The 18,975-nt window shown below is 44.0% G+C and overlaps 1 protein-coding gene across 3 annotated transcripts in view; it reads right to left on the reverse strand.

The window, feature by feature from the left end:
- Positions 1–18,757, reverse strand: part of NOLC1 (nucleolar and coiled-body phosphoprotein 1) — a 35,685-nt gene extending 16,928 nt beyond the window's left edge. Inside the window, exons 1-8 of one of the 3 annotated variants that reach the window (XM_056530582.1) lie at positions 18,501–18,757; positions 15,764–15,819; positions 10,524–10,645; positions 10,300–10,418; positions 6,891–7,029; positions 2,906–3,000; positions 2,659–2,806; positions 1,514–1,651 (exon numbers count right to left, since the gene is read on the reverse strand). In XM_056530582.1, the coding sequence (XP_056386557.1) occupies positions 1,514–1,651; positions 2,659–2,806; positions 2,906–3,000; positions 6,891–7,029; positions 10,300–10,418; positions 10,524–10,645; positions 15,764–15,819; positions 18,501–18,611 (928 nt within the window). In that variant the 5' untranslated portion in view covers positions 18,612–18,757. Of the gene's footprint in view, positions 1–1,513; positions 1,652–2,658; positions 2,807–2,905; positions 3,004–6,890; positions 7,030–10,299; positions 10,421–10,523; positions 10,646–15,763; positions 15,820–18,500 lie in introns of those variants that run through there. The other 2 variants (XM_056530581.1, XM_056530583.1) reach the window with 2 other exon arrangements.
- Positions 18,758–18,975: the final 218 nt, after the last annotated feature.

An 18,975-nucleotide genomic window follows, 5' to 3' on the forward strand; every position in this document is an offset into this window, starting at 1 on the left:
TGAAAGCTGAACTAATTTATGCAGGAAAAGCCATCAACTGCCGAGCCGAGAAGTTTGTGACTAATCGAATTTACTGTAAGTTTGCTCATCTCTATTGCACAGTGAACAGCGTAAGCGCAAAAGTGCCAAAATGGCTGATTTTTGGTTACAACATGCCCTAGAAAAAAAAAAAAAAGTGGTACTGTTAAAAACTTTAGCTCGTGACGCAAATATTAAACCCTGACTGACACATAGTAGGTTGAAAAATAAAAAAAGTTATACTGGTAAGAATACGAAAAAGAAAAAAAAAAAAAAAAAAAGTTTGTTTAATGTCAAGTTTCTAATTTTTCATTTTTTTCCACCATAAAACGAAAAGAAAAATATTAAAGTTTGGTATCATTGGAATCGCACTGACCCATAGAATAAAGTTGGCATGTCAAATTTACATTATTATGAAATTGGAAAAAAAATCCACAATTTTTTTTATTTCAATTTTGCGATACATAAATTTTTTTTCTGGCTCGAATACATTATATGATATTAAAAAAAAATATGGACAAAAGAAATAAAAGGCACCAATACAAGTTTGTCATTGCAAAAATAAGTTTTGCATCTTTGAATGTTAGTAGGAAAAAAACAGGTTTAAAAAAAAATAAAAATTTGCTGGGTCATGAGAGGGTTAATATCATTTTTTTTTTTTTTTTTTTTTACATTTGTAGTCTATCCTCTCTTTCATAGCCAGCAGTCCACCCATTCGGCTCAGGCGTTTTCAATCAGCAGGAGACTACATAAGGGTTTCCTCCTTATATTCTCTCAGCCCTCTGGTAGGTGTTCACAATGGTGTGGTTTTCTGTGTTGGCCATTGTTTCTGTGATGCTTTGTGTGTCCCAGAGCCAGGGGCTTGGTCGGGCAGCAGTGGGGCTGCCTGGCCACTAGGTCATTCCCCCTGTGGGCTTGCAGCTGCAGAGGCAGTGATCGCCGCCCGGTGATACGCCAGTGTTAGAGTAGGGACCAACTCCGACTAGGTGGCCTTGATGTGGCGAGTGGGCTTGTACTTTTGATCAAAATGTATACTAACAACCTGTTGGTTTTTATGCTGTAAAGCAAGTAGATCAAAATACAAATTGTGAATGTACTGCTAGGTTTCTGTTTCTCAATTTTTGTTTCACATTTTTAAATTTATTTTTCTTTACTTTTTAATTTGTAAAATAGGAAAAGTTGGTATTTAGTGGGGGAGGGGCTTATATATGTTTGTAAAAACTTTACTTTTTTTTCCATTTAGAGAAATCTTGATTGCCATGCAGTCATTTTGACTCATCGTGCTGCGGGTGGGCCGATTAGTCTCACAAGGACATAATTTGCTTTAGGTACTGTTAACTGTATTGCTAATGGCAACTAAAGGGTTACTGGCAGACATCAGCAGGATTGCTGATGTCTGCCATTAGTGGTAAGGTCCTGCCTGCTCGCTTCTTGTTTATGAAGTTAGGGTGTGTCATGGTGCGCCAAGCCCTCTTGGGTATAAAAATGAATTCACCTTTTTTCGCTGGTGGTTCTGCCTCGTCACTGTCTGAAGAGTCACTGCTGCTTTCTGCTTTTTTAGCATTTGCCGCTGGAGGAGCTTTTCCGCCTACTTTCTTAATCACAGCAGGGGGAGGAACAGCACTGTAAGCACCTTAAAATACAAAGAAAAAGAAAACTCTGAATAAATTGGGCACAATGTTGTATTTGCTTCCATTGTAACAAATACAAGCATACTAACAAGTCAGATTTCTATGCCGACCATATGAAGAAATACGAGAGCCAAACCTGAAAAATTCTAATGGAATTTCTTGTTCTGATTTTCGTCAGGGTTAATGTACTAAATAATACTCTGTGGCCAAATATGAATGTCTCCACATTTATATAAGACCTGAATAAGACCGATCTCAAAACAGCATAATACATACATCTCTCTAATACTTTCAGTCTTTCTAGTCATTAGACTTGTAGCCAGGTCAGGATGTGCGACTGTATAACAGATGCTTTACCTAAATAGACACAAGTGTCACTCCACATTGTCATCTTAAGACTGCTTTAGGCTCTCTATACTTTAGAATTATGGCTTGTTTACAATGGAAGCCACAACACAGTAAGAGATCTATTGCATGACAGATACTAGCACCACCTGATGGACCCGACTGATTTATAAAGGTCAGCATTGTCTGACCTTTTCTAAGATCATTTTACAGAATGCTGAATTTGAGCAACAACTATACACTGGTGTTACAGGGGGACTCCGCTGGAAAACATTTTTTAACTGGTGCCAGAAAGTTAAACAGACTTGTAAATTTTTATATTTAAAAATCTTAATCCTTCCAGTACTTATCAGCTGCTGTATGCTCCAGAGGAAGTTATTTTCTTTTTTAAATTTAATTTCTGTCTGACCACAGTGCTCTCTGATGACACCTCTGTCCATGTCAGGAACTGTCCAGAGGAGGAGAGGTTTGCTATGGGATTGGCTCCTCCTCTGGACAGTTTTCTGGGTTTGAAGAAAGAAAAATTGGAAAAACTAAAAGTCCATGAAAAATATGGTTAACAAAAAACTGATTTAAACAATAGGCAGGGAATCTCCTTTAAGGATACTTGTGCCAACAGTTTTGGCACAAAGCTAAAAGCAGGTGAAGGGGAAAGATCTTTTACCAGGTTTTGGTTTCGGCTTTGCAGCTGGGGCTTCATCTTCAGAGCTGTCAGAAGAATCTTCACTGCTAGAGCTTTTTTTGCCCTTGGCTACATTCTTAACTGGAGGAACTGCAGGGGACTTGGCCAGTGGAGTCTTTACAGCGGCTGTCTGCACCATGTACAAAATACAAACAAAAATGTTGAATATCACTATAACAGGTAGGTTACATGGCAATGTGTAATACAACTACTCATAATAGTACTCTACCTTTGCTGGCGTGCTATCCTCAGACTCTTCGCTGCTGCTAGTGTCAGATTTTCTACCTTTTGCTGCAGCAGTCTTTGCCACCGGTGTAGTCTTTGCGGCTACAAAAAATTAACACATATGGCCAACATTCTTAATTAAATTACATAAACTTCTTACCAAGCAAAGCGGTGATCATGATGTGGTACACGTCCATCTGTATAGAAAGTTATACTTCTGAGACAGAAGGGAGCACAAATGCAATGAAAAGTATTATTTCCCTCCTTCCGTATAACCCCCTTAATATTTAAGAGTGCCCAGGCTGCAAGTGTAAAAATCTGTATGGGAGTTAACTGTAAAAGAAGTTGGCTGAGACAAGACACCATTGCAACCATTGAATGACTGAGCAGCACAATGTCATGGTAACCCTAGCACCCAGTCTCAGCTTAAAGAATAAATAAATAAATAAATAAATAAAAAACACTTCCTGGTGCTGGGGTGGCTTTGCAGCAACACAATGTATTGACCACAGCACCAGGAAGTGAAGTTTAGCGGAGGCTGACTGCAGTGATAATGGAGGAGCATGGGAGATAAGTATAGGCTTTTTTTTCTTTTGCCTGGGCACAATTCTTTATAAACTTTTTGCTAAAAAACCCCTTTAAATCTGCTGTAAAAGGAAAACTGTCAAATTTTTTCTCCCGCACTATCCACAGGTACTGATGGATAGTGCGGGAAACGCTGATTCCAATGAGCCCTACCTTGCCTGGATTCGGCCGGCCGTTCGCCCGCAATTGCAGTTTTATTATATGTGGAAATCTTGCTGTAACTGGCATGGGCGGGGCTTCTGCATCTTAACTGGCACGGACGTCAGCGCCGCTTCTGAATATTTATCCCCACTCCCTCCAGTTAAGAGCGGCGAAGAAAGGGAGAGCTGGGGGGAGGGGGAGGATAAATATTCATAAGCGGCACTGACATCAGTGCCAGTTAAGCGCAGAAGCCCCGCCCGTGCCAGTTACAGCAAGATTTCCACATATAATAAAACTACTATTGCGGGCGAACGGCCGAGCGGATCAGGGCAAGGTAGGGCACTTAGGAATCAGCGTCTCCTGCACTATTCATCGGTACCTGAGGATAGTGCGGGAGAAAACATCTGACATTTTTCCTTTAACCCCTTAACGACGCAGGACGTATTTTTACGTCCTGCGCCGACTCCCGCGATATGAAGTGGGATCGCGCCGCGATCCCGCATCATATCGCGTCGGTCCCGGCGCTCATCAACGGCCGGGACCCGCGGCTAATGCCACACATTGCCGATCACGGCGATGTGCGGTATTAACCCTTTAGAAATGCGGCTGTCAAAGCTGACTTCTAAAGTGAAAGTGACCCGGTGAAATCGCGGCGTCCCGAACAGCTGACCGGACACCGGGAGGGCCCTTACCTGCCTCCTCGGTGTCCGATCAGCGAATGACTGCTCCGTGCCTGAGATCCAGGCAGGAGCAGTCAAGCGCCGATAACACTGATCACAGGCGTGTTAATACACGCCTGTGATCAGGATGAGAGATCAGTGTGTGCAGTGTTATAGGTCCCTATGGGACCTATAACACTGCAAAAAAAGTTAAAAAAAAAGTGTTAATAAAAGTCATTTAACCCCTTCCCTAATAAAAGTTTGAATCACCCCCCTTTTCCCATAAAAAAAATAACAGTGTAAAAAAAAAATAATAAACATGTGTGGTATCGCCGCGTGCGTAAATGTCCGAACTATAAAAATATATCATTAATTAAACCGCACGGTCAATGGCGTACGCGCAAAAAAATTCCAAAGTCCAAAAAAGCTTATTTTGGTCACTTTTTATACCATTAAAAAATGAATAAAAAGTGATCAAAAAGTCCGATCAAAACAAAAATCATACCGATAAAAACTTCAGATGACGGGGCAAAAAAGGAGTTCTCATACCGCCCTGTACGTGGAAAAATAAAAAAGTTATAGGGGTCAGAAGATGACATTTTTAAACGTATAAATTTTCCTGCATGTACCGTATATACTCGAGTATAAGCAGAGTTTTTCAGCACGATTTTTCGTGCTGAAAACACCCCCCTCGGCTTATACTCGAGTGAACTCCCCCACCCGCAGTGGTCTTCAACCTGCGGACTTCCAGAGGTTTCAAAACTACAACTCCCAGCAAGCCAGGGCAGCCATCGGCTGTCCGGGCTTGCTGGGAGTTGTAGTTTTGAAACCTCCGGAGGTCCGCAGGTTGAAGACCACTGCGGCCTTCAACATCATCCAGCCCCCTCTCACCCCCTTTAGTTCCGAGTACTCACCTCCGCTCGGCGCTGGTCCGGTCCTGCAGGGCTGTCCGGTGAGGAGGTGGTTCGGTGAGGAGGTGGTCCGGGCTGCTATCTTCACCGGGGAGGCCTCTTCTAAGCGCTTCGGGCCCGGCCTCAGAATAGTCACGTTGCCTTAACAACGACGCAGATGCGTCGTTGTCTAGGCAACGGCTCTATTCCGGGCCGGAAGCGCGGAGAAGAGGCGCCCCCGGTGAAGATAGCAGCCCGGACCACCTCCTCACCGGACCACCTCCTTACCGGACAGCCCTGCAGGACCGGACCAGCGCCGAGCGGAGGTGAGTACTCGGAACTAAAGGGGGGTGAGAGGGGGCTGGATGATGTTGAAGGCCGCAGTGGTCTTCAACCTGCGGACCTCCGGAGGTTTCAAAACTACAACTCCCAGCAAGCCCGGACAGCCGATGGCTGCCCGGGCTTGCTGGGAGTTGTAGTTTTGAAACCTCTGGAGGTCCGCATGTTGAAGGCCGCAGTGGTCTTCAACCTGCGGACCTCCGGAGGTTTCAAAACTACAACTCCCAGCAAGCCCGGACAGCCGATGGCTGCCCGGGCTTGCTGGGAGTTGTAGTTTTGAAACCTCTGGAGGTCCGCAGGTTGAAGACCACTGAGGGCGAATGATGAGAAGAGGATGATGAAGGGGGGTGTGTGGGATGATGAAGGGGGGGGTGTGGGGATGATGAAGGGGGGTGGGGATGATGAAGGGGGGGGGGTGTGTGGGATGATTACAAGGGGATGATGAAGGGGGGATGTGTGGGATGATAAGGGGATGTGTGGGATAAGGGGATGTGTGGGATGATGACAAGGGGATGATGAAGGGGGGATGTGTGGGATAAGGGGATGTGTGGGATGATGACAAGGGGATGATGAAGGGGATGTGTGGGATAAGGGGATGTGTGGGATGATGACAAGGGGATGATGAAGGGGGGATGTGTGGGATGATAAGGGGATGTGTGGGATGATGACAAGGGGATGATGAAGGGGGGATGTGTGGGATGATAAGGGGATGTGTGGGATGATGACAAGGGGATGATGAAGGGGGGATGTGTGGGATGATAAGGGGATGTGTGGGATGATGACAAGGGGATGATGAAGGGGGGATGTGTGGGATGATGAGGATGTTAATGACGGGTCTGGATGATGACAGGGGGGGGGATGAGGTATTTCCCACCCTAGGCTTATACTCGAGTCAATAACTTTTCCTGGGATTTTGGGTTGAAATTAGGGGTCTCGGCTTATACTCGGGTCGGCTTATACTCGAGTATATACGGTAGTTATGATTTTTTCCAGAAGTGCGACAAAATCAAACCTATATAAGTAGGGTATCATTTTAACCGTATGGACCTACAGAATGATGATAAGGTGTAATTTTTACCGAAATATGCACTGCGTAGAAACGGAAGCCCCCAAAAGTTACAAAATGGCGGGTTTTTTTCGATTTTGTCGCACAATGATTTTTTTTTCCGTTTCGCTGTGCATTTTTGGGTAAAATGACTAATGTCACTGCAAAGTAGAATTGGCGACGCAAAAAATAAGCCATAATATGGATTTTTAGGCGGAAAATTGAAAGGGTTATGATTTTTAAAAGGTAAGGAGGAAAAAAACGAAAGTGCAAAAACGGAAAAACCCTGAGTCCTTAAGGGGTTAATACCAAAAAAACATAGGTAACTACCTGGAGACTTGGCAGCAGGTGGCTGCTTTTTAACCGGTGCCTCATCTTCAGAGCTACTAGAGTCAGAGCTGGAGTCCTTTGTCTTTTTCTGTGGTGGCGTTTTCACATTTGCTGCCTTCACCTGTGGTGTGGTCTTTTTCTGATTAAATACAAAATGTAATGGTAATGAGGGGGGAAAATAGGAATCCTGGGATGTTGCACCCCATGAATAATTTATGAAGGAAATTATATATATTCATAAATATCCTCAAAGGCTACTTTCACGCAGTGCAGATTTTTAAGGCTGAATCAGAAGAATTTGAGACATTTAAAAATATCACTGATTGAAATTATTGATTAGTGACATGATGTGGCAAGTCATGAATGTAAAAGCAGATCTGCCAGCTGAATATTGTGCCCTTGTAACTGACAGACCACTGCAGCGCATGCACATATACACAGCTGTCTGAGGAAGCACTCCCCTCATGAGTGAACTATATCCCTTCATCACCCGCCAAGGCTACCAAGAGGACATAAAGCCACAATAAGCTGCTCCCTGATAGCGTGCCCAGCTGATAAATACAATAAAGATGAACACTGAAGAGAAGCTGATGGATGAAATACACAGTTTTGTATTACAGTCTACATAGTATGCATCAAGAGAAATAGAAGACAATTCTGAAGTGCCATCTCATTCTAAACTAAGAAAAAGATGTACAGTGATCCCTCAACTTACAATGGTCTTTTCTGGACCATTGTAAGTTGAAACCAGACTTAACATACGATGTACAAACAGTCCAGATCTGTGAAACATTTCAATGGTTGAAAGAACCGACCAATCAGAATGGGCATTTTACTGGTAAAACCCCTGTATTCCTGAAGCGTATGCACTGACTGATGTCTGGTAGCACCCCCTACAGTACAGGGAGGTATTACATGTTCTTCTGTACACTTTACCTGTACCAGGATTACTTGCTCCTTTGGACACAAGGTGAGGGAGAATCCATGTTACTTTTTTAGGACACTGTGTACTGTTCAGGACCCTGAAGAAGCTCCTGTCCTCTACATAGACCAGTGTTTCCCAAGCAGGGTGCCCCCAGCTGTTGCAAAACTGCAACTCCCATCATGCCCGGACAGCCAATGCCCCCAGCTGTTGTAAAACTGCAACTCCCATCATGCCCGGACAGCCTTTGGCTATCCGGGCATGCTGGGAGTTATAGTTTTGCAACAGCTGGAGGCTCCCTGCTTGGGAAACACTGACATCGTGATTACAGCTCCCAGCAGATCTTTCTCACTTTTATATATAAGGACTTGCTTTATCTATATTAGTTATCTACTTATTTTTCTTACATTTTCACTTTTTCCTATTTTTGGATGACATTTTGGTGCCTTTAGAACCAATTACCAGGTTTCCATAAAGTTCTGGTCTCAACATACAATGGTCATCCTGGAACCAATTAATATTGAAACCTGAGGGACCACTGTATATCCTTTATATTAGGTTGTAACAAGCCATGTGTAGCATGTTGTACCCTTATGCCTTTAGAGTACAGAACGGCCAGTGTACAAATACACTGCTCCAAAAAAATAAAGGGAACACTAAGATAACACATCCTAGATCTGAATGAATGAACTAATCGTATGAAATACTTTCGTCTTTACATAGTTGAATGTGCTGACAACAAAATCACACAAAAATTATCAATGTAAATCACATTTATCAAACCATGGAGATCTGGATATGGAGTCACACTCAAAATCAAAGTGGAAAACCAAACAACAGGCTGATCCAACTTTGATGTAATGTCCTTAAAAAAAGTCAAAATGTGGCTCAGTAGTGTGTGTGTGGCCTCCACGTGCCCATATGACCTCCCTACAATGCCTGGGCATGATCCTGATGAGGTGGTGGATGGTCTCCTGAGGGATGTCCTCCCAGACCTGGACTAAAGCATCTGCCAACTCCTGGACAGTCTGTGGTGCAACGTGGTGTTGGTGGATGGAGCGAGACATGATGTCCCAGATGTGCTCAATTGGATTCAGGTCTGGGGAACGGCCGGGCCAGTCCATAGCATCAATGCCTTCCTCTTGCAGGAACTGCTGACATACTCCAGCCACATGAGGTCTAGCATTGTCTTGCATTAGGAGGAACCCAGGGCCAACCGCACCAGCATATGGTCTCACAAGGAGTCTGAGGATCTCATATCGGTACTTAATAGCAGTCTGGCTACCTCTGGCAAGCACATGGAGGGCTGTGCAGCCCCCCCCCACAGAAATGCAACCCCACACCATTACTGACACACCGCCAAACCGGTCATGCTGGAGGATGTTGCAGGCAGCAGAACGTTCTCCATGGCATCTCTAGACTATGTGACCGCTGTCACATGTGCTCAGTGTGAACCTGCTTTCATCTGTGAAGAGCACCAGTAGCAAATTTGTCAATCTTGGTGTTCTCTGGAAAATGCCAAACATCCTGCACAGTGTTGGGCTGTGGACGTCTGGCCCTCATTCTACCCTCATGGAGCCTGTTTCTGAATGTTTGAGTGGACACATGCACATTTTGCAGGGCTCTGGCAGTGCTCCTCCTGCTCCTTCTTGCACAAAGGCGGAGGTAGCAGTCCTGCTGCTGGGTTGTTGCCCTCCTATGGCCTCCTCCACGTCTCCTGGTAGCGCCTCCATGCTCTGGACACTACGTTGACAGACGCAGCAAACCTTCTTGCCACAGCATTGATGTGCCATCCTAGATGAGCTGCACTACCTGAGCCACTTGTGTGGGTTGTAGACTATCACGTCTCATGCTACCACTAGAGGGAAAGCACCGCCAGGATTCAAAAGTGACCAAAACATCGGCTAGGATGCATAGGAACTGAGAAGTGGTCTGTGGTCACCACCTGCAGAACCACTCCTTTATTGGGAGTGTCTTGCTAATTGCCTATAATTTCCACCTGTTGTCTGTTCCATTTGCACAACAGCATGAGAAATTGATTGTCAATCAGTGTTTCTTCCTGAGTGGACAGTGTGATTTCACAGAAGTGTCATTGACTTGGAGTTACATTGGGTTGTTCAAGTGTTCCCTTTTATTTTTTTTGAGCAGTGTATTGTTAGGTATTGCTTGGTTAAAGAGGGATAACACCTCCAGAAGAGCACAGGTGCATTTATGAGTTATGAAAGGCCAGACAGTGAGAAGGGATGGTGATTGTGCAGCTTATACTTCTAAACACTCATTTCTAAGAAAAGAATTAAATTACAATGTGTATCCAGTCCTGTTGAGCAGGAGGATCAAAACATAGGCAGTGTTGTAGCATGGCACAGGACCCCATAGTGCAGTATCTATCAATATTTTTTTTATCTTTCTCAGTTTATGTACCTCCTGGTTTTGCCTTACAGATATTGCCTTGATCCAAAAATACATAAACTTAAATATTAAACATACCTGAGGAGCTTTCTTAGCTTCTTTAGAGTCTGAATCGTCACTGGAGTCTTCGCTGCTGCTTTTGGCCTTCTTCTTAGGTGGAGGCACTTTGGCTACTGGCTTTTTGCCTGCTGCAACAGCTAAAATAAATTGCAGGAAATATTTAATAAATGTTTTTTTTCTAGAAGTATAAAGTAACAGCTATCTGAATATGAAAAAAGCACCCCATCCATTTCCCATTTTACCTTTTTTCTTTGCAGGTGGCTCATCATCTTCACTTGAGCTCTCATCGCTGCTGGACTCCTCTGCAGATTTCTTAGCAGGGAGACCATTTACAGGATGTTTCCTTTTCTTTGAATCTGGGGACCTGAAATGATATGTAAATGATGAGATAAAAATGTAGTCCACTTCTAATAGTGGTAACTAGTAGAGATGAGCGAACTTACAGTAAATTTGATTCTTTACGAACTTTTCGGCTCGGCAGTTGATGACTTATCCTGCGTAAATTAGTTCAGCCTTCAGGTGTTCCGGTGGGCTGGAAAAGGTGGATACATTCCTAGGAAAGAGTCTCCAGCCCACCAGAGAACCTGAAAGCTGAACTTATTTATGCAGGATAAATCATCAACTGCCGAGCTGAGAAGTTCGTAACGAATTGAATTTACTGTAAGTTCGCTCATCTCTAGTAACTAGCCTACCGATGGGTGTCTTCGGCTGCATTCACACCTCGTTTACGGCCAGCTCATTTTTGACCCGTACCAGGTTTCCTGATCGGACTCCATTTTCCATTTCTATTTTGCACTGCTAATACAGTGGCCGGACAAGCATGTTTTTCTACTGTATCTCTGTACACGTTGCGATCAAAGTTTATTGCGGCACCTAAGAGTCCTGAAGTTATCTGCTGGTTAGCTCAGGATCACCGCAGTGAAATCGCGGTGTCTCGATCAGCTGTGAGGACGGCCGGAGGTCCCTTACCATGCTGTCCAATCGTTGCCCCTTTACTGCTGCTAGCCATGGCAGGCAGTAGTAAAATAGCACCGATAACACTTATCAGTGCTATGCTATGGCATATCATTGCTCAGTGTATGCAATCTACAGAATTAACCCCCCCCCCCTTTAAATAAGATACAATCTTTAAATATATAAAAAAAAAAAAGCCCTTCCTCAAAACAAAAACAAAAAAAGTATTTTTTTGTTTTTTGGGGACATCCCTATTTATTTATTATTATTTTTTATAGAAATCATGGCTTTGTCCAAGCTAAAGCACAGGCATGGACAAAGTCAAGTAAGTGACGGTGAGCTAGCACCCCTCTGTGCTCTCTCCTGTCCTATGAGACAGGAGTGCTAGCCCCCTCACTTGCTGGACTTGTCCATGCCTGTGCTTCAGTTTGGACAAAGCCAGGATTTCAATAAAAAGGAAATAAGATGTTCTTATGAAGTATATTAGAAAGGTTAAAGTTTTGCCAAGATGTACAACATATAAAAAGTTTCTGAATCAGACGGTGCCCACTTAAGGTTTTTTGTTGGATTCCATTGTACACACAGTTCAACAGAGGTTGTATGGCTCTTAATGTAATTTGCATTAACTCCAAGCATAAAAAACTGTATGTGAGAAGGGTATAAAAAAGGAAGAACTATTGTTTTGTTATGTAATAACTGATTCTCCATCTCAGCTGTTTCACGGATCTCCAGTGAGCTGCACTGTATGCACGTGCTACACAGCATGATGTCAATCATAGCTACAAGATCCCTGGAGCAGCCGCCTGCGGTCCCGACACTTTATAGTTATACGCACGGCATCTACAGCCCAAAACAACAATACCGGAGGATTTGTCCCCACATATAATGTACATGTGTTTTTAATACATCGGTGTGCTATTATGTCAGTAGAATTACTGTTTCTTATTAATAAGTTTGAATTTTTTTGCAGTCTTTCTGCGCATAAGAAGCCCATTGGACAACCCCAACCACATGACCTGACAAAGAGGGGGTGTTTTTTTGTTTTTTAATTTCTGGCAAAATAAAACCTCTTTTTGTACCAAACACTTGGGTTTTTCTCAGTTTATGGTACGACAAGAACTCTCGTATACAAGCAGCAGGGATGTGGAATTTCTATCGCCCGACGCCCGGGACTAGCAGTTTTGGGCGCCGGGCAGGTGAATTTGTCCGGCCATTAGCCCGGCTTCGGGCAAGCAGGGCCGGACCTGACAAGTGCGTTGGCGATCTGCAGTTTGTATGGAGCGGGATCCCGACTCCTGCCCGCTCCATACGCTGCAGCCTGTGTCCTCGGAAGCAGAGCAGGGGAGATGAGAAGCTGTGTATGTGTCTTCTCTCCCCTGCTCTGCAGACGTTCGGGGGGGGGGGGATGAGGGGGCGTGGCTTATTTCTCCCCGCGCGTCCTCTGCCTTCACTCCCCGCACGTCTGCACGGGGAGATGCATGCGGCACTCTGCAGTATGTATGGAGCGGGCTCGGGATTCCTGCCCGCTCCATACTCTGCAGCCCCCGGCTGTTCACAGCAGCCGGGGGCCGCCGCTAATAGCCAGCATGCAGCGATCGCCGCCGCTGTCAAAGCTGACAGCGGCGTCTAAAAGGTACAGTTGAATGCTCCCTGGTGGGCTAGTGGGGTGGGGTGGATCGCAGCCCCCCCCCCCCCCCCGCAGCGCGATCGCAGGGGGGCGATCCACTATGGAGGTAGCCGGAGGACTTACCTCTGCTTCCTCCTGTCCCGGCTCTGTCGTTGATAGAGCCTGGCTGGACCAGGCTCTATCAATGGATCACAGAACACACAGATTAATAGAGTTCAATAGAACTCTATTCATCTGTCTGAGGAATCTAATGATTCCTCCTATAAGTGCAATAAAGTGTAAAAAATAAATAAAGAAAATAAAAAAATTTTAATAAAAGTTTGAAAGACACATTAACCTAGTGGTCTTCAAACTGTGCCCCTCCAGATCTTCCAAAACTACAATTCCCAGCATGCCAGGACAGCCGTTGGCGGGCTGGAGGGCCATCTGGAGGGCCACAGTTTGAAGACCGCTGCATTAACCCCTTCCATGTTAAAAGTTCAAATCACCCCCTTTTCCTATATAAAAACATGTAAACATAATAAAAATAAACATATTTGGTATCGCTTCGTGCGTAATTGTACAACCTATGAAAATATAACATTATGTATCCCGTACGGTAAATGTAAAAAAAATACCAACCCACAGATTTGCAATTTTTATAATATCCCAGAAAAAAAAAGTTAAAAAGCGATTAAAAAGTCAGATCAATACCAAAATGGTACCGATACAAAAAACAGATTATGGCGCAAAAAATGAGCCCTCATACAGCCTGGTATGCGGAAAAAAAAAAAATAAAGCTACAGGGGTTAAAAAATGGCAATTAAAAAATTTTGAAAAAGTCCAGAATTAGTAAAACATGACATAAACTATACAAATCTGGTATTGCTGTAATCAGACGCATAAAGTATAAAACTAACATGTTATCTGACCACAAGGTAAATGGCGTAGAAAAGAAAAATCACCAAATCTGCTAAATTATCTTTTACAATTTCACTATATATATATAATATTTTTTTTTTTTTTGGTTCGGAGAATATATGTTATTGAAAAATTAAAAGGTGTCATTATAGTAGGTAGTTATGGCTATTATAGGGCGAGGAGGAAAAAAAACGAGAGTGTAAAAGCGAAAATTGGCCAGACAAGTGGATCGTCATGAGGGACAAGTAGATTTTGCTCCATTTTAGTCCCGTGGACAAGTAGTTTTTTATAAAATTTCCACACCCCTGAAGCAGTCATTTTTTTTCTCCCTCGCCTCTCTGAGGATATCTTGCATCTACTCCGGGCCCACTACAGAGGACTACGGCAGACTGCCGGGCAGCATCCCACATCAATTAGTCACAAACCAGTGACAATGGGCGAACTACAGTGTGTTCGCAGTACAATACCATAAGGTGAGCACTAGAGATGAGCTAACTTACAGTAAATTTGATTCGTCACAAACTTCTCGGCTCGGCAGTTGATTACTTATCCTGCGTAAATGAGTTCAGCCTTCAGGTGCTCCGGCGGGCTGGAAAAGGTGGATACATTCCTAGGGAAGAGTCTCCTAGGACTGTATCCACCTTTTCCAGCCCACCGGAGCACCTGAAAGCTGAACTAATTTATGCAGGAAAAGTCATCAACTGCCGAGCCGAGAAGTTTGTGACGAATCGAATTTACTGTAAGTTTGCTCATCTCTAGTGAGCACACTTTTCCCTTCATTGTATCCACCAGGGATAATTGCACATAGCTGCGCATTTGTTTTTGTTTTTTTTCTTTCCGTGCCTGAATCTCCATCTTAGCCTCTTATAAATAAAAGTGTGCAGCATGGACCTGAGGTGGACATACCCAGTCTTTATTTTACTGACTCAACGAATACATATAATATGCACTTAAAGGTTTATACATGTCATAATTTGTAGTAATGTTGAATATCTTTTAATTTCCCAAAACTTTGCATGGATACCATTTACATTTATAATTAGAATTAACAAGATTGAAAAGAAAAAGTCCGGCTATTCTGCAACACACCTCAAAGGATAATGATTTGCATGAACGACCATGTCAAAGAATTACTGCTTGCGGTATTTTTTATTCCAGTCAGATCCCGCAAAATAGTCTCTAATAATGATTATGCAATTGTGAACTCAGCCTTAAACAGCACCTTATTAGTCAATGATGGTGCCTATCACCTTTAAGGCTTTGTTAGGAATAAAAACTTAGGGTAGGGCCACACAGTGTAAATGCTGCGTATTTGACACACATGCACATTTCTGTGCTAGCAAAGTCTATGGGAATAATAAAGAACACCCATATACTGTGCTTGCACCGAAATACGCACGTGCATCAAATACGCAGTATTTACGCTACGTGTGTCAAACACAGAGCATTTAAGGGTAAGGTCACACGTAGTGCATCCACAGCATATTTGATGCTGCAGAGGCTCTACTGACTGCCCCTAGAGTCTGCCTCCTACTTTACTCAAGTATTCTGGTTTGTCTGTTAATACCAGCAATACGCCACTAGAAGCAGACACAGATTGAGCTGCGAGTTGCGCACGTGCAGTGTACTCAGACATTGTGGTCGCTCCCTCTGCTAGGCTGAGCAGCCACAACGTCTGTGAGGACCTTGCGCATGCAACTCGCAGCTCAGTCTGTGTCTGCTCATAGCGGTAGATTTCTAGTAGTAACAGACAAACCAGGAAACTTTGGCAAAAAAGGCAGACTCTAGGGGCAGTCAGTAGCGTGTCCGCAGCTTCAAATACACTGCAGATGTGCTATATGTGACCTTACAATAAAAAGGAAAACCATTCTATGTATGTGAGCCATCATTGGACACCTTCTATGACAGTAAGAAAAGTCTAACTATGTAAATAAACTAAAAACTTAAGTATTTTGTTCACCCCTACGTTCTGTAATGTATAAAAAAAAAAGGTTTACTCACTTAATCCAATCACTGAATATATCAAGAAGCGAGGATGGATTGCTGCCCTGATCTTTCTGTTAAAAAGAAAAAAAATTGGTAAATTAAATAACATTTTTGAAAGAGTACCTGTAACCAAACTAAACTTTTAATATATCGTTCCTTATGTAATTATAAGACCCTTTGCTTTCAAATTCTCAACCTTTATATGTTTTTAATGTGATTAACAAAACATCCACTAGGTGGCTCTATTCTGTTCCCTGCACAAGTTAAACAGTTAGTTTGGTCTCCTCCCGGCCTGGCAGGGACTCAGGAAGTGCGTGCGGTGCATGGTGAGGCACAGCTCTCGCAGGCTTCAATAACACTGCACCTGCTGGGGAACACCCCCTTCCTACTGCCGGGAGATCGCACAATGTGAGCAAAGTATTATACACAGCTTTTTAAAGCTCAATTTTTTTTTAAGGGAAAGAGGGGTGTTAGGAGTAGTTAGAGAGGATAATCTGAGTTAGTTTAGAAAATATGGTTTAATGACAGGTACTCTTTAAACTTATCCTCACTACAGTCATGGTGAGACCTAGCTACCACGCTCTCTGTGCCACGAGGCTAGAACTGCTTTAAACATTTTATTTGCACAGAAACAGTCCAGCAGCCCAGCTCACAGCTCCTGTTAATTAGCAAGCAACACCTTGGTGCCCGCCAGATGAAATCCAAAGAAAGGAAGTTCCGGCTCACAAAATAATCCAAAATTCTTCCAGAATTACAAAGGAGGTAGAAAATGAACTATTAAAAGCATAACTTAATTTCTCTACCTTTTTGTATGCTGGAAGAAAAAATAAAAGAATTTTGGATTATCACTGTGAGCCTGACCTCCCTTTCTATACTTTGTTATTTTACAGATTTTACCTAGATTAACATGTTAAGAAGAAGAAAAGCATACGTTTAAAACGTATGTAACGGGATACATATAGCACAAAAAAGGTATGCAAATGGCTACAACAAAAAGAGATGCAACATTGGCACAAATTGGTCTTGTTTTGATCCATTTGAGGTATGCTGCAGACGAATGTATGTGTGTGGTATAGCGGTGTATCTTCCCTTAGTAATACACATGATGAGAATGGACAGTTCCCTGTGCTGTGTTTCCTTGATATCAATGAGGCTATTAGAAAAATGGCTGCACAAAGCCAGGTAAGTTATACATCACTGTAAACAGCGTCTGTCCTAGTTTGCAGATGCTGAACATTTTTATGATTACTCTTCTATTTTCGACAGGGTAAGTTTTAAATATATAAGTGTACTTTCCAGTTACCCACAGTGTAAGGGTATGTTCACATGAGTCTACGTAATCTACTGTGGATTTTCTGATACGAAGATTCTGCTGTGGCTTAAACTCACAATACAGCCCTCCCCTGTGAACATACCCTCAAAGGGTATTCCCACCTCCAAAAGGTTATTCCCAGTGTGTCTCCAGTTCAAAATAAACTATAATCATGCCCAGACAGCCTTTGACTTGTCCGGGCATGCTGGGAGTTGTAGTTTTGCAACAGCTCTGGGATACACTGCTATATCCACAGGATAAGAAGCAAGTGCATAGGTCCTGATGGGACCCCCACTGATCATGAGACAGAAGGAAGATTGTCCTCCCATCTGAATGGAGCTTGTGCATGGCAACACTCCATTTATACCAAATGTTACGAAGCAAAGAAAATACCCCTTTATTACACAACCCACTGTACAATAGATGGCCCAGGCATGGCAGATCCGCTGTGTTATTATTCAGCCAGAAGTACTATACAGTGATCCCTCAACATACGATGGTAATCCGTTCCAAATGGACCATTGTTTGTTGAGGGATCTGTGCAATGTAAAGTATAGGACAGTGGTCTTCAACCTGCGGACCTCCAGATGTTGCAAAACTAGCACCCAGCATGCCCGGACAGCCAACGGTTGTCCGGGCATGCTGGGAGTTGTAATTTTGCAACATCTGGAGGTCCGCAGTTTGAAGACCACTGGTATTGGAGGTTATACTCACGTCTCCCCACTCGCCACCGCTGCCCTGGATGTCGCCGCGTCCCCGACGCTCCGGCAAGGCCTCAGCTTCCCCAGCATTCTCGCGCTCCGTCGCCGCCATCACGTTGCTACGCACGCCGCTCCTATTGGATGACGGGACGGAGTGCGCAGCAACGTGATGACGATGGAGAGTGCCGATGATGCAGGGTATCCCGAAGAGAACGCGCCGGAGCCCCGAGGACAGGTAAGTGATTGTCGGCCGACCACCGTAAACGGCTATCCGGTGGCAGCTGAAGCAGTCTGTGCTGCCGGATAGCCGTTTATGCGATGGCCCCGACATACAAAAGCATTGTATGTTGATGCTGCCTTCAACATGCGATGGCCTCTGAGAGGCCATCATATGTTGAAATGATCGTATGTCGGGGGTCACTGTATTTTACAATCAAATATGATCAAATTTGCTACAGAATGAACCCACTTTACCCGGATGTGACCCTCTAGCTCCATATTACCCTATTCCTATCTCTGAGGTATACAGTAAATACAGCTGTAATCTGGATCCCTTTACAGTTTACATAAAACATCGGAAAACACCTTGTGAACACCCGGATACAGCCATAAGAAACACCAAGAGGAGGAGGGAAGCAGAGCGCCATGTGTCAGAATCCAAGGGTCACAGCTCTAGCCCCAAGCGCTTCCACAACACAGAGCCAGGCCGCCTATACACAGCGCTGGCTGGGTCACTTACCACTCCTGTGGCCTTCGCGAACTCTTTGGCGGCATTGGTGAATTGGTTGTCGCGCAGAAACTGCAGCACGTGAGGAAAGAGATCACTGGGCACCACACGCTGATCCGCCATGCTTGCAGATCCAACTTAGCACACGCCGTACAACAGCGATCACGTGGAGAACCGGAAAGAGCAGCTTTGCTGCTCGTCGCGGAGCAATGACGTCACCGGAACATGCGCTAGGACCGCTGAGGGAAGAACGTGGAAGGGCGGAGATTCCTCGCTGTGTTCATAGCTAACAGCGAGCACGTGGAGCACAACCGAGTAATGATCCTGAGGTTATCAGTCTGCATGACACACAAATGTCTGTTGTGCACATAGCAACCAATCACAGCTCAGCTTTCATGTTATCACAGAAATGGAAGAAGTGAAAGCTGAGCTGTGATTGGTTGTTATGGGTAAGGCAGACATTTGTGCCTCATGCAGCTTGATAAAC

This window comes from Hyla sarda, chromosome 7 (assembly GCF_029499605.1).
Source record: "Hyla sarda isolate aHylSar1 chromosome 7, aHylSar1.hap1, whole genome shotgun sequence".
NCBI classification, from domain to species: Eukaryota; Metazoa; Chordata; class Amphibia; order Anura; family Hylidae; genus Hyla; species Hyla sarda.